This window comes from Carassius auratus, chromosome 20, assembly GCF_003368295.1.
Source record: "Carassius auratus strain Wakin chromosome 20, ASM336829v1, whole genome shotgun sequence".
NCBI lineage: Eukaryota > Metazoa > Chordata > Actinopteri > Cypriniformes > Cyprinidae > Carassius > Carassius auratus.
Genome location: NC_039262.1, coordinates 19,522,800 through 19,539,325, shown reverse-complemented (window position 1 = coordinate 19,539,325; position 16,526 = coordinate 19,522,800). Strand labels below are relative to the sequence as shown.

The following is a 16,526-nucleotide window of genomic DNA, read 5'->3' as shown; positions in this document are numbered from 1 at the left end:
ATTATCAACCGACAGGTGAATTTACACAAAAATACTGTTTATTTTGATAAAATGCAAATTTGACAATAACAGCAAGATGCATGGAACAATTTTCTCCTTCCATTTTAAAAATGTATAGTATTGCTGATTTGTTTATTGGGTCACACCCCCATTTGAGAACAACAGCTCCAGTGTCTCTATTTGATGACTCATTATTGATGGGTAACGCTAAATCACCCCTCAGGGATTAATAAAGTCACATTGTTTTCCATTTATTCTGTTCAAGGCCCACAGCAACTCCGCTTGTGGCTGATACCTACCTATAAAGTCCGACTTTAAAAGCAATTAACAGAATGAGACAGAGCAGGCGGTCAATATCAGTTTTAATGAAAAACACGAGGTTCATAAAAGAGGAACAGCTCTGTGTTCACTGAAGCTAAACATGAACAGACACGCTGGAGTCCAGTTCTGATATAGATATAGATATATGCACACAATGCAGACGTTTCCCTCTGACACCTGATGCAGATCGCACTCTTCAGTGTATTGGCACATTCAAGGTTGAGGTAAGGAGCCAATGTTAAGTGCTTTTCGCTTGTCATCGTAAAGGCATGGGGGTGTCATTTTTCAGGATTACTGTAAACGAATCATACAAAATTAATACAGAAAACATGGACGTTACAAAAACAATGGTTTGAATTGAAAAATGAAATGTCTTTGTTACTGTATTAGTGCTATAAACAACATGACAAGTAACAAGTTCGATATGACGTCTCCAGAGAATGCCACGTATGAAAAATGTCAAGTGTGTCATCTTGGACAGAACTAAGAGGAGATCCAGTTGTAAGGGGTTCAGTGGAAGTCATCCAGACTTTGTCTTTCATGCACGTTAAAGGATAAACTCTAATTCATAGCAAAGAGTGCATTCAGATTCGCAGATTTCAGTGTCTTTCATGCGAGTGCATGAGGATGAACTAATGCCTCGAATGTATTGGAAAGAGAAGAAGGAAAAGGAATGGAAATGTCTGGAATAGTTCACAAATTCGGTGACCCTCCACCATGATGTTCCAAACCAGTATGACCTCCATGGAAGACAAAAGGAGAAATTCTGAAGGATGTTCTGGGCTGGGTTTTCCCAAAAGCATCACAAGCCCAAGTTGATCCATTGTCATCAATGGAGCTACGATCAACATTGGCTTACGTCGCCCTCCTCGGTCTTTCCAGTTACAATAAACGGGAATGGAGGCTTTCAAGATGTAAAAGGGATCCATACAACTATATTCCAAGTCTTCTGAAGCTAGAAAATATTTTCGGGAACGAACAGAAAGGTCAGTGGTTATTCACTGGTAACCGGATCAAAGATTCAGTGAGTTGAGCTCGGTTGACTGAATCATTCAGACAGCTAAATCAGTTAAGATCTAAATCAAATAAAGATTCATTCATGATTCAGACACTGCTAATCCACTCATGACTGTGGAAAGGAGAGCTAGGGCAGATATTACCATTTTTAGAGAATGAGAGCGTAAATATCAACCGGTTCTTCACATTAAATTTAAAGGACTTGAAATATTTTCATTTTTCTGAAACTTTTTTTAAGCTCAAAAACTTCAGTTTGCATCAGGGTTATTATTGTTAACTAAAAAAGCGGGGGGAATAAATAAATAAAAACTCAAAATATTAATAAAATCTGTAATAGAATATCAACGATACTAAAAATAACACTGATCTCCATTCAATGCAACTAGTACAATTCTGCTAAATATCTCTTTTTGTTCCACAAATTTGGAACAACATGAGGGTGAGCAAATAATGACAGAATTGACATTTTGAATTGAACTAAAGGTTATTCTCTTTGAATTAATCTATGTGCACTGCTCCCGTTCACTATCAACTTAACATTTGGCCACATTTTAGGAGTAATGCAGATTGTGTTTCATCATCTAAATAATGTAAACATATAGTATTTCTGGATAATTTTCAAAACTATTATTTTTAGGCAAGAAAACACATCTTATGCACTTCTAATAAAAACACTTTCTGATTGTGAACTTTCAATTCAGCAGATTTTTCTCAGTCCTACTATTCAACCACAACTTCAGTCAATACACATCAGTCAATATGAAGGTTCTGCTGCTTTGGGAATGGTCAAGATGTGAATAGTCTGAATTTCCAAGCTGCAACCATCATCTCGCGGAGGTTAATAACAATCCTAGTCTGGGGATGTGGTGGAGAGAGCAAGTCTCCTCCATGGGTGTGCTTCTGAATTAAGGGAAAACAAGGCAAGGACAGGATCTCTGATGCACAGTGAACAAGGTCTGCTAAACTAAATTAAGGGAGTGATCAATGTGTGTTCGTTATGACTCGGGGTTGTCCTCTGGCATGTCATTCGCTTCATTTGGCCTGTACATGAATGTTAGCAGAAACAGAGCCACATCGTGGGAGCACCAATAGGCTGTGTGTGACGTCACCGCTGACCAATAGCGGCTCTCCACCAGGCCCTCCCTCAGCTCAAAGTCGATGCGGTTCTCGAGCTCAACTGCAAAACAAGAAGAATATCACTGTCACGCGTTTTGAAGATCTGGAGGTTTTTGGGCGTTCTACTCAAACTTTGACTTTGTTTTTCAGAACTGCAATATCATATCTCTCACTGTGACTTCATATCTAGCGATGTGACTATATCTCACAATTGCGACCTTGTTTCTTACAGTTTTATTTTTTATTTTATATTTTCAAATTGTTAGTTTATAACTTAGGACATTTCTATATGTCTAAAATGTGACTTTATATCTTGCAACTGTGATTTTTGCATCTCATAATTTTTTTTTTATATCTTGCAATTCAACTTTTATGTTTGGTAATTGCAACTTTATATCTCACAATGTGACTTAATTTATTACTTTAAAACTTATCTTACAATTACCTTAACATTTTTTACTCAGATGTGGAAACATCTTACAAGTTATCAGTAAAAACAAGCGTTTTCAGGAATATTAGCGGCACCAAACGAAACTGCAAATATATAGTTTGTTACCAAACAGGTTTTCTAAACCAAGACACTGAAAACATGAAATTATGAGTACAGCGATAATTATCAAACTACACAATGACTTCTTTGTGTAGATGCTGCTTACAGGATGAGTTATCCATAATGGCAGAGGCTGATTGTGACATGCTGGTGTCTCCTGTCTTCTCCTCGATCTTCTCCTCTGTCTTTTCCTCAACTATATCGTCTAACTCCACAAGCCGTCCATCTTCCCCTTTCTCACAAGCCCCTCCTTCAGAGTCTGATGGCTCCTCCTCCACACTACCCACCTGTCCACTAGAGCGGGAAAATCTGGAGAACAGGATACCACCAATGCCTTTACCTATACTTGCCGCTCCTGCAGAAAAAAAATCAAGTATGCACAGATAACGTTACATTTTAACAATCGCGAAACCTTTTTATTTCAGAAATCAGGATTATTGCTTTGGCACTTGCAATATTTGTATAAAAAAGGTTTTATAGATATTGGGGCAAAAATGTTCGGTAAGTTTTTGTCTCATATTTATATCATATGCTAAGTGATATCACACAAGCAGCGAGAGCAATATCACATGAGTGCTGTTTGTCCCGAATATAATGAGAGCAAATGTGATTTTATACAACAGTTCAGTAAATAAGAAGTTAATATTGTGTTATATTTTTAACACAATATTGTCTGTTTTTGCTCAGTTTTGGCAACAAAAATATTACCTATAAAGCCACAGCAGGACTGTTGTGCATCTCCGAGCAACACGAATTGGGTGCATCAATGACTCAAAGGCCCATTCATAAAGAGAGCTGTCTAAATTCTTGAATGAATCAGCCGTTTGAACTAATCGAATGAATAAATGACTCATAAAGACATTTATGCCACTGGCAGTTTTAGTTACATAAAACATTAAATAAGGTATTTTGAATGGTTACCAATGACTCCCTTTGCATGATAAAAAAAACTAAAATCTTCTTTAATGTTGCATAATTTATGTAAGGCCGTTATAGCACTTACACGTATGTGTTATTAATGCTATGTTGAATCAAATCAAATTTTTATTTCTAAAGCTACTATTTGTAAAGTCTACTTAATGCTTTCTCATTATACACAAAAATAGCTTTAAATAATCTTTTGGGGGTATTTTCACAGCCAAATCTAATTTGCAATTATTTAATTATTTAAAACAAATCATGCAGTTAATTAGATTTTAAAAAAAATGTAATTGACTGACAGCTCTAATATATCCACATCGACACTTCCTAATTGCTTCCTATTGATCTAATGCTTTGCTGAGCTGTTTCTGTTTATCGCTTTGCACACTAAAATCAAGCGCTATAAACTGTAAATATGCAGTAATTGAAGGCAGACTGCCATTATCTCAGTATTTGGGAAGCATAATCCTACTCCTACACTGCACACTATACATTCTGCTCACCCCTGCAAGTGTTTTACTATTCCAGACGCCTTTAATGACCTCTCTCTTTCCATCTCACCCATGATGCTGGCCTTGCCCAGGCTGGTGATAGACTCGCCGTAGTGTCTGCGGGGCTGTGGAGGGGAGGTGCAGGGGCTCGGGAGGCTCTCCGTATCAGACACAGAAGCACTTTCCTTTGACGGATTCAGTAGAGTGGGACGGATCTGGTCATACGGTGTGGGGCTGCTGGTGTTGTACCTAAAAAGAAAATCAATGGTTACATGAATGTACAAAAATATATGCAGTCACAGAGTGCATTGTACATTATAGAAACAGCACTTTATTTGATTGCAATATTTATTTTTTCCAGTTTAACACTTGAATTTAATTTTTACATTTATTTAGCAAAGGCATTATTTTACTCACCAGTGAATTTGGACCGGTGCTATATTACTATAATGTTTCAGGATGAGAGGTTCCAACCTGTATGCCTAAAAGGAAACCATTTGTTTTTATTTGATTGTTATTTATATTTCCTGACTGATATACAGATATTCTATATCTTCAATTACAATAACAGGAACTATACTGAAAAAAAGAAAATATTTTTACTCAAAATTTGCTATTAAATTTTACATTTAATTACAAATAAATGGTAAACCTATTTAAAAAAAATGCATTTGAATGAATTAGAATTAAGCGACAATTTCAACAGATTAGAGCTAACTATTAATATGAATACATGTATTTCAAAGGTATACTCCACCCCAAAATTAAGATTTTGCCATTAATCACTTAGCCCCATTTCGTTCCAAACCCGTAAAACCCGTACTTTTTGTATGTGAATAAAACAAAAATATCAACTTTATTCAACAATTTGTCTCTACAGAAAAGCGTACGCTGCCTACGTTCTGCTCATATTCTCCAAAATGGCGCTACAGTGATGTGTAGAGACACAGAGGAGACAAATTGTTGAATAAAGTCATTATTTTTGTTTTATTCATGTAAGAGTAATTGTATATATAGAACAAGTATTGTCGTCGTTTCATAACGTTATGGTTGAACCACTGATGGCAGATGAACTATTCTGATGATGCTTTTCATACTTTCCTGGACCTTGACAGTGTAACTTACTTGGCAGTCTGTGGGACAGTCACAAGCCTCCCGTTATTCATCCTAAATATCTTAAATTGTGTTCTGAAGACGAACGAAGGTTTGGAATGACATAGGGGTAAGTGATTAATGACCAAATTTTCATTTTGGGGTTGAGTATCCTTTTAATGCTATAATTCATTCTATTATTTCCAGACTAGTTTTTGTTTCCCAACTGGCTCATAATATGCACCAGTAAAAAAGAAATCTGACCCTGAGCTATATTTACTCTGCAATCTATTCACACTCACTACAGGATCAGTGGGATGGAAGATGTTGAAAAGCCTCTGGCAGATGGATTTGGGTAAGATGTGGTCTTGTGTTCCGTTGGTTCCCGGACGGACACCTCGCAAAGCCAAGAACACAGCCAGAGGAGATCCCATACAGAAGAAGTTCTCCACCTACAACCCCAAATCACAAGGTGCATTGATTAAGACAAACACAAACCGGAGGTGAGAAGGAGAAAGGAAGGGTACGGTTATACTAACGTACCTTGAATTTCAGGGCTGGAGAGGGTCTTGAGGATGAGGTTTGGAAACGCCAGAGCTTATCCTCCAAATCCCTCATTCTGCAAATGAAATATAAAATTAATTTTGGGAGAGGAACATCCCATAAACAAGATTAAGAGAGGGATTGTCCTTGTGAAGTAAAGTGCAGAACAATCTAAAACCTTTTAATGATTCATGATTCTTATATGCATCAGAAACAATGGAAGAGCACTAAAATCTGTTTATAGTGACAAATAAACAAATGGATAATAATAACTAGTAAAAAAAAAAAAAAAAGGTAGATTTTTCTAAATCTTAGTGCAACATAAATCACAGATAAAATAACAACTATATTTTTACAAAATCTTATGAAAACAAGAGTGGTTCTAAGATGTTGTGAATGTTTATTAGCAAAGTTTCTGTTTGGTTGTTAAAGTGCTCCAAGTGGACTTTTGCATGTTGCTAGTAGTGGTTGTTAGTGTGTTGCAGGAGTGGTCTGTGTGGTTGTTAGCATGTTGTTACAGTAGCTAAGGTTGTTAGCATGTTGTGACAATGGTTAAGATTGCTAGCATGCTAAATGTTGCTGCAGTGGTTAAGGTTGTCAGCATATTGCTATGCAGTTTCTAGTCTTCTGAATGGTTGTTAGCGTCTTGCTAGAGTGTTCTGAATATTGCTAGGGTATTTGATTGCTGTGGCGTGTTCAGAGAGGTTATTAGAGTGTTCTGGGTGGATGTTAGCATGTTGCTGTGCTTTTTGTGTTCTGGGTGGTTGTTAATATGTTGTTAGTGTGTTTTAAATACGGTATGTTAAATATAAATATGTGTTAGCATGTTGCTAGAGTAGTTATTGTTAGCATGTTGCTATGCGATTGCTCAACTGTTTTGAGAGGATGATAGTGTCTTACTAGTGTGTTCTTGGTGGATGTTAGCATACTGCTATGCAATAACTAGATTAATCTGAGTGGTTGTTAGCATGTTGCTATGCAGTTGCTACAATTAAGGTAGTCTCAGCCTCAGATGTCACGCCCACAGACCGTTGGCTAAACGTCTGATGCATATGGAACTCAAAAGTGGAAACACTTCAGGAGTGTTGAAATTGTCATCTGATTAGTTGAATTCTACAGGATTTCCGCGAGACTTATGTGTCGCATTCTTTAACATTCTGCCTGGAAACAAAGATACAATTGCGCCAACCCCTTCATGAAAGAAGAAAGCCGCCGTGTTTACAACTGTGATGACGAGCGCTTATTGGGATCAGCTAAACACTGGATTTTCAAAAGTATGTGAAATTTTTTAAGTTTGCGGCATTAAAATCTTTAAAATACGTCCGAGAGTTTTACACACCGGTCTGTTATTGTGGCGACATTTCCACCCCTAGGAAGGTGACGATGAACGAAACAAACTGTGATTGATTGTTTGAGATGTCGGTCAAACTGCCTCATGGGCCTTGGCCAATTAAAGCTGCCATAAATTACAGACCTCTGAAGGTCTGGCTATGCAAGACTACAGTTAAGGTGGACATCCATCTGGTTTCAGTTTTGACAGTCTAGTTTTGAAATGCCATGTCCATCTACAGCAGACACTCATTTGTCCTGCTTTTAAGATCACTATTTTATACTTTATATAATGGTATATAATAAATAAACATGTTAACATTAAGTGATATACATTTTAGACATTTTGTCACTATCGACTCTTTTGTCGATAATGTACTTCTATCTTTCTTTCTCAGATCAACACGGTGGTGTTTCGTTCCTGAGTGATTCAGCATTTCTGAACGAATCGGGTGAGTGATTCAATAAGACATTCATTAAGACAGTTGTTATATATCTGAAACTACATACTAGTAGACTACTTTTAATATTTTAGCATATCTTTTCAGGTACGAATTGCAAGAGTAGTATACTAGTATGCAGAAATGAAATCAGTAAGTATCTTTCTTTATTCCTGACTGAATCAGCCATTTTGAAAGGAAACTGTTATTTTATTTTATATTCAACACATTATTTGTTAACTGTATAATCAAATTCATTGTATAAATGCATTCTGGCATCTTTGAGCTGCATTAAACAGTCTGCAGAAATACATTTAAATGCACCTTGAGATTAAGCTTTTCAAGATTTTGTTAATATTTGATTTGGTAATTGCATCTATTGAATAAATATACAAATTTAAATGAATGAAGATGCATACATTAAATAAGGTTAGAAGGTTAAATATTAGTGTTGTTAAACGATTAATCGCGATTAATCACATTTAAAATAAAAGTTTTTGTTTAGATAATATATTTGTGTACGTAGACAGTATATCTATTATGTATATAAAAGAACCTCACATACCATTTATATTTTGAAAATGTTTACATAATTTACATTATGTATAAAATATAATTTAAATTATATATAAATATATTTAATATATAAACAGGGCTCGCAAAATTGCTAACTTGAAGTCCCGGGGCTATTATGTTTTCCATTCGGGCTACCAAATGTATCACCGTGGTTCCCGACAGGCTATCTTGAACAGTGATATAAAATTCCTTCCTTGATTTCCGTCGTTCACTAGCTTATAGGGGCAAAACAGATCATAGATTCCAAGACCTGCTATTTCTAAGACATTCAGTTTTAAACCATTCATGTGCACTCATTCAGAGAGCTGCATTTCAGACAATGCACGAACAAAAAATGTATTCTCTTTCACATATCCTTGCATCTGAACGAACACATACACACAAAATCATCTCAAAATAACTTTCTCTGTAAGTACTTTTGTAAACACAGTCGGTTATGTCTTAAGAGAACGTAAACAGTGTCGAAAGAAATCTCAAGTTCATCATTATATTGGATCCGTGCATTTGGTCTTAAAGGGGCAGCAGCCTATAAATACTTGCTGTTCCATAAGCGCCACCTGCTGTCAGAGAGAGACATTTGCGTCTCATTCACCAACCTAAAATCAGACCATTCTGTTTTTGCTCCAGATTTCGAAATTATACAATCAATCATGTATTTAGCATCTTTTTTTGGATCATGATTAGAATGCAGTGGTTGCCCCTGATTTTAAATGAAAAAAGCACATTCAAAGCCTTAGTTTGTTTATATAAAGATATTTATTTTATTTGTATTATTTAATTATTTGATTTTGGTTTTGTTGAAAAATTAAGATTTTTTATTTATTTTATTTTTTATAATTTTTATAATTTTAAGACAAATTTGCAGTATTTTGTTGGACAACTTTTTCATTTACAATTTCTCTTAAATCTTATTTTGTAAAAAAAAATTATAATAAATACATTTAAGAAAATTGTGTTTTGAAATTGTGAATTGTATCGCATCGCATTGTGAGTTGAGTGAATTGTTTCATCCCTACATGCTACGTTTTGCTGTGGTATCAGAGAAGTATTCTGTTATTTAAGTAATAATAAAAAAAAAATTTCTCATCTGCAAAATTATTCGATTTGTTACTTAAAATCTGATATGATAATGCAATATGATTTTGTGATCCGTTGCTCCCCTACTCTCTCTTCACTTGTTATTTGAAGAAATAAAGCTATCATTTAAGTTTTTTATTCATGCTGATTTGTCCGCAGTTAAGTTCAGATGATGTTTTGTTATTTATTTATTTTATTCGTGCTACTTTAATTCATTTTGGTCTATCAAAATTTGAAGAATGTCTGCCCGAAGGGCTACCAGTGATTTTGAAATTTTGCATTCCCTGAAACATTTTTCTGAAAAATATACATGCATGTGTATTTATATATACATAATAAATATGCACAGTACACACAGGACATATATTATGTAAACAAAAACCTTTATTCCGTATGCGATTAATCACGATTAATCATTTGTCAAGTGCTAGTAAATATATAAAAAGAAAAAATAAAGGGTATAAGGCTTATAAAGGGTAAAAAAAAAAAATCCATGGAAAGCAATTTAATTAAAATGTGTTTTTTGTCACTTGTTTAAGAATATTTTTCTGTTTTTATTCTGAAATCATGCCTTGGAGTGTCTTACTTTTTGGATTCACAGAAATGGCCACCATAAAACACCATTTTAGGTTTTAAGTTCTGTTAAAACTCAAAAATAAAAAACAGTTCTAGAATGTTTATTGTAATGTTCATTGTCATTGTGCTGCTTATTATTATTAGATTTACTAATATAATGGGGGTGTTGTTATAATTAGTTGTAAACCTTAAGCATGTGTTACGAAGATCCTCCTGTAGCTGACGTTCTTGTCTGCTAACATCAGCCTCCATGGCATCTGGCACCTCTTCATGAACAAAGCGCACAGGGTCCCACCCTGTCATGATGTCAAAGGTGATGACGCAGCCGAGTGAGTGGGAGACGATGGACACCTTTCCTTTCTCTGCAAATTCTGGGTTGCGCTCACAAAAAAGCGTGTAGAGTCGGTTCAACTCTTTGGTCAGACCCCGGGTGATCTAAGGATGCAAGTGCAGGGAGCATGAAATGAACAATTGTGACACTTTATTAGTGTACTAGGAAATAGTAGGACAGAATGTGCTTCAGTGTGGGACATTTAGTCAAACTTTACATGAAAGAGACTGAGAATAGCTATTTTCCAAAACCTAGTCAGCTGCCATGCTGTATGCTGCCTAAATAGACTGCCTTCCAAATTAGCATACATTCTGAATTTAACCTAATAAGTGAAAGCCTTGTAACACTGAACATAGGTCCTGAATAAAAAAATAACATGTGAAGTGCATGGGAAATTCTGTAACTGATTTCAATTGAATCTTGATAAGCTTATATACTCGAATAAGCTAAAATACATAGTACACACACATATTGGTTAAACCACATATTTTAAATAATATTGACCTTTATTTATTTCTACTTTCTGAATTTTATACTAAACATTTCTGGTGCACAAATTACACTTAGAGAATATTAATTAAATAAAAGGCCAATTTAGCATACTCAAAGAGAGAAAACTTTCCAGATTATATTTCTTAACACACTTAAGCACACTTTTAAAAATTGCAATTCGTATAATGTCAAATTAACAGTTTTACGTTAAAGTACATTTTACTCTTTTGTTGTGCTTTAAATAAGTACAATTATTTTGATGTGTCAACTAAAATATATGTTGCATGTAAAGTATTTGATTATAATTTTACTCTGTTATTCAGTATTACACTGAAAATTTAAATACTTAACATATACTAAATTGCAACTTCATGAAAATGTGAAAAATTCATAAAAATAATTAAAAAAATTGAATGTAAGAATGGAGGATTGTGGCTGTATGTCACCTCATCCCTGTACAAAGGGCTTGTGTAGTACATAATGTCCATGGCACTGCTGTTCAGCATGTCTCTTAGACCTCGCACTTTGTCTGGAGTAATGGAGTCCACAGTGTCTGAAAAAGTACACTTCGTTTTAAATAAACTATCTATCATTGACAATAGTTTTCAAACATATGCACTTTGTTTTTTTATTATTGTCCATAGTCAATACCTCCATCAAGGGTGAGTTTAGATCGCCATTCCACAGGAAGGAACTCAACGTGTTCATTTATTCGGTCAGAAAAGTGCTTCTCCTCCATCTTGCGGGCAGCATCACGCATCCTGCTCATCAGTGAAGTGCATCAGTTAGTTTCAGGTTTAGATGACTGGTTTTGTGCAGATTCGGCTGTGTGATCAGAGGACTCACATGCTTGTATTTCTAATGATACGGCCCTGGTCCATCTTCTGGCCAATCCCATGTACCACAAAGACTATGTGTGTCGTTTCAGGGGGCGTGTCCTCTAGAGCCGCCTCCTCTACATAGCCTCGATGGAGACGGGTCCCGCTGCTGGACGCTAACCAGACATGAAGGAAGAACCTCTGCTACTTTGTAACATTGATAATCACTTCATATTATATTTAGTTTGAATAATGGCTCTGCTTGTGGAAAAAGCTGAAAAGGTATTAAATGTACACTTGTACTTGAAATTTTAGAAGAATGGTTAAGTTGTACTTGCAAATAAAATAATATGAATGAAATAAAAGCCATATAAGACTACTTAAAGGTATAGTTCACACTATATAAGCTTCTTTCTTCTATTGAACACAAAATATTTAAATAAGTGCACTTTGTGATGTGAAATAAAGGTTTTTACTTTAAAGTTCATTATGTTTTAATAAAATTCTGTTATGCTTTGAAGAAGTATAACTAAACTACCTACCTAAAGCATATGTAAATTACTTGTATAATTCATAATTTTAACTCTAGTGTATCACTTAATGTTACATTTAAATATATTGTGAATATGGAGTCACATGCTTGTATATTATAAATGTGTAACTGCAAGTATAATTAAATATATGACATATATTCAATAGAAATGAAATTAAAGCATAATTTAGTTTAACATCAATGTTTGTCAGCATATCTGCCAGTGCACTTTAACCAAAAAAATAATAATAATAATAATATAATAAAAGTAATAATGAAATTACATATAAAGCTGTACTTAGATATACTTCTTGGGTCAAAAGATCAGATCAGCTAATTGCATTTAATACATTTAAAATAAAATATATTTTTCAATTCATTTAAATTAGCATGCAATTAATAAGTGTCCGAAAACATTAAATATAGTTTGCTCTTAAGTATATTCTTTCACAGTATATTTCTCAGTAATAGTTAACTTTTCTTCCACAACAATGACTTTATTCAACAATTCATCTTCTCCACGTCACCCTGGGAGAACCGTACATCGATACATTGTTTTACATTGTGTATGCTTTGATCTGAACATAAACAACGCATCCGCATACATACGCTGCATACTAGTGATACTCTCCAAAATTGCACCAGGGTGATGTGGAGGAGACAAATAGTTGAATAAAGTCATTATTTTTGTTTTCTTTGCACACAAAAATGATTCTCGTAGCTTCGTAAAATTACGGTTGACCCACTCATGTCACATGGACTATTTTACGGATGTCTTTACTACGTTTCTGAGCCTTGTTCATCGTAGGTCTTAAAAATTTGGAACGACATGAGGATGAGTAATTAATCACAGAATGTTTTTTTGGGGGGTAAGCTATCCCTTTAAGACAGAATACTGCACTCATCAAGTGTTTTTTGAATGAGCAACACCATTGAGAATGTACTTACTAATCAAGATTGTTACAGACCTTTGGAGAATCCCAGTTTCTGAGTAACAGTCCGTGCGATCTTTGAAGTGGTAGCATCGCTGTAAAGGTACACTTCATCCACGCTGTGCCAGTCCACGTGGCTCCGGCTTAGTTTCAGGCTGTGAATGGCTGAGTGAATTAAGGGCAGAAGTCAAACACGTCTGTTTCAAATTACCTGACTGTTAACTAATGCCTAACCAGCTCAGTTAATTTCAATTAAAGGTCTTTTTGACTGTTTGCAAACACAAGTGACAGTATACATGCCAACAGTGATTGAGTTACTTCAAATGTATGTCATACGAGACGAACAGGATGTCTGGGTTGGTTTGTGGTTCATTCATGAGCGTGTCTCTAGATCAGCTGAACTAAGCGTCAATGTTAAGTCTGCCTTTTTTGTGTGCTTGACCTTTATAACAAAGCTTCCCTAACCCTGAGTCCTATTCCTAACGTGGTTTATTACCGTCTTTGCTGTCCACCGTTGTGGCCACCGCTTCCATGTCAAAAGTGTCTTTCATCTGCCGGCCTCGGAAACGGTCCAGGTGCTCCAGTTCAATGAGGTCACTGTCCTCCTCCTCCAGGGGCAGCCAGGTCCCGTCCGTGAACCACTGGCCTCTCATGACTGGGATGTGGTCCTGTTCTGTAAATGCAAGCAGTAGGAATTGTTATCCGTTTCTGGAGAAACACTTCACCTGACTAAGATTTTGGCCCTTTCTGAGATCCCAACGGATTTCGGTTATCGTAGAATAAAATCGCAAGACTTCGGATGCCTAGTGTGACAAATGAATGGTCTTTTTCAATGAATTAAATTACATTATATTTGTTATTAATGTACAAAAGGACTCTTATGCAGTGCTGTCAAACCATTTACCGCATGCAAAATAAAAGCTTTTGTTTACATGATGCATGTGTGTGCACTGTGTATATTTATGCGTAAATAAATAAACACACATATAGCATATATTTAGAAAATATGCACATACCAGATGCTTTTATCCAAAGCAACTTACAAATGAGGACAACTTAAATATACACATGCATGTGCGTGGATTTATGTATACATAATAAACAGACATAGTACACACACACATATATATCATGTAAACGAAAACTTTATTTTGGATGAGATTAATCATTTGATAGCACAATTTACCTTTTTAGTAGCTTAAATAAAGACTATGTTTCATACAGAGAAAATCAATGTATAGATTTCTCTTTTTCACTAAGTTTGCACTGTTTTCGCAAATATTTATTGATGCCACTTTGTTCATTCTTGAAGTGAACTTTTGTCTGTGTGGTGGTTAGTTTCATTGTTTTGGACTGTGAACACTAAGCTTGAATGCAAGCACAGAGCGATGCCACTGGTATGCAACTGATTTCAATGCTGAAGTGTGTCTAGGTGTCTTGGCTACCATTTATCATACAAATGAAAGACTGTAAGTTGTAGTGTATAGACGTCTGAAAGGGATAGTTTTCTCAGGAATGAAAATCCTGTCATCATTTACTCACCCACACGTTGTTTCAAACCTGTATGAATCTCGTTCTTCTGTTGAACCCAAGGTTTGGTAATCAAACTGTTGCTGGAAGGGATTTTCTCTTACCATGAAAGTGAGTGGCTACCAGAAACTGTTTGGTTACCAGCATTCTTCAGTTAGATCGTCTTTAGTGTTCGACTGAAGAAAGAAGGTCATACAAGTCTGGAACAACTTCAGAGTGAGTAAATATTAATGACACAACTATTCTCACACAGAACTTAATCACCCTTTACATTTTCACCTTAATATGAAATATCTGATTCCTATTGATGGATTGCCCTGAAATCTGTCTGCACCTCAGAATGAAAAGTTTAAAATAGAAGTTCTGTTATTGTTACATATGTTATTACAAACACAAAAGGAGATGATACACTATAATGCTTCATTAGTAAGGACTAGTGCTATCCATTTGAGGCACAGAGCTCCGGGTTTCCTTTTGTTTGGGCAAATAATGACTTAAATTTTCAGTTTTTATCTAACACAAGATTATTTGAAATATACTCAGACTACTTTTAGGATACTTTCATGGTGCTTGTGGAGCTTGACAGCCTCAAGTAATATCGTTGTGTATATAAGAGCTGTATGAACATTCTGCAAAACATCTATTCTTGTTATTTTTTTGAACGTACGCTTGTAAACTACTCACGGTTCCAGTAAACGGGATAACAGTCTTTCTTGTGGATGTCCACCTCGTACAGTCCTCCACGGACACACACCGCGTCCACGTCGATGCTCTCTGAATCCAGCTCGGTCTCTTCCGGGGAGCCTCCAGCCTCCGCGCTCTCGGGCACCGACTGTCTCCGGACCTCCGGTTCTTCGCCTCCTGACGGAGACTCGAATAAATCCTCCGCTTCTTCGCCCGCATCCCTCCGTCTGACCTCGTTAAGATTAAGTTCGCAGTATTTGCGATAAGCCAACTCGATTTTCAAAGAATCGTGTCCGACAAACGGTTTCCAGGTCCGCTTGTCCTCTTTGTAGAACCAGCGCACCTCCTCGGGTCCGAGCTCCGTGACGACTTCCCCGCGGTGCCGCGAGCTGTTGGAGCGGTTGCGCTTCTTCGTGGCGACGCTCCCGTCACTTTCGCTGTAGTTGAGGTCTCCGGTGATGTCGAGATAATCGGAGTCCGGGTCGGAGCCGAGACGGCCGTGATAGCCGGCGAACCCCTCCTCCACCAGGCCTAGCATCAGCTGGGGCTGGCCTCGGGGCAGCGGCACATGTCCGTCTATGCCCGGCTGCACCGCGTCCATCTCGGCGCGTATCGCGTCGCCCGTGGGTTCGTCGAAGCAGGACGCGTACGATTCCTCCATCCTTCCCCATTCATCGCCGCTGACATTTTCTCTGCTTTGCGAACAACTTAAAGACGTTTCGTCCTGACAAGCGCTCATCGCTGTCACCGCTTTCTAGAAAACAGCACACGGAGGATTCCAGCACCGGTCAGCTGATTATAGTAACAACAAATCTAACGATGTCAGAACATCTCCTTCCCCCGGCGCGACCGGAGCCGCCAGCATCTGTACGGACGCGTCAATCACACACGCTGGACTTCAGACAACATTCAATAAAGGCGAGTTCAGTCGCACAGTCCTCCGCTTACATGGCGGACACACCGAAATGTTCACTTTCATTAATATGCCGACTGTATGTCTCTCTGTGGAGCCCCTCTTTCTCTGAAGCGTCCGTCCGACTCGTGAACGAATCTTTCTGTTGAGTCGGAACTTTTCAATGAATTGGTTCAACCGGTTCACAGAGTCAGTTTAAACGAGTCGTTCACCGCTGAATCTGTAGGGTTCTCGACTCCTCATTA

The 16,526-nt window shown here is 36.8% G+C and overlaps 1 protein-coding gene across 2 annotated transcripts; it reads right to left on the bottom strand.

Moving 5' to 3' along the window:
• Positions 1-1,730: 1,730 nt before the first annotated feature.
• Positions 1,731-16,191, bottom strand: LOC113121125 (phospholipase DDHD1-like). Of its 2 annotated transcripts, XM_026291367.1 has the most exons (13): positions 15,369-16,191; positions 13,651-13,827; positions 13,191-13,319; positions 11,719-11,866; positions 11,524-11,633; positions 11,319-11,425; positions 10,237-10,484; positions 6,052-6,127; positions 5,811-5,960; positions 4,834-4,898; positions 4,487-4,665; positions 3,111-3,359; positions 1,731-2,515 (listed from the first exon to the last, which is right to left on the bottom strand). In XM_026291367.1, exons 1-13 carry the CDS (start codon positions 16,105-16,107, stop codon positions 2,334-2,336), a joined length of 2,559 nt encoding a protein of 852 aa, XP_026147152.1. In that variant the 5' UTR covers positions 16,108-16,191; the 3' UTR covers positions 1,731-2,333. The 2 variants fall into 2 exon arrangements, with proteins under 2 accessions (XP_026147152.1, XP_026147153.1); XM_026291368.1 differs by lacking the exon at positions 1,731-2,515 and having other exon boundaries at positions 3,256-3,359; positions 4,429-4,665.
• Between the last annotated feature and the right edge of the window lie 335 nt (positions 16,192-16,526).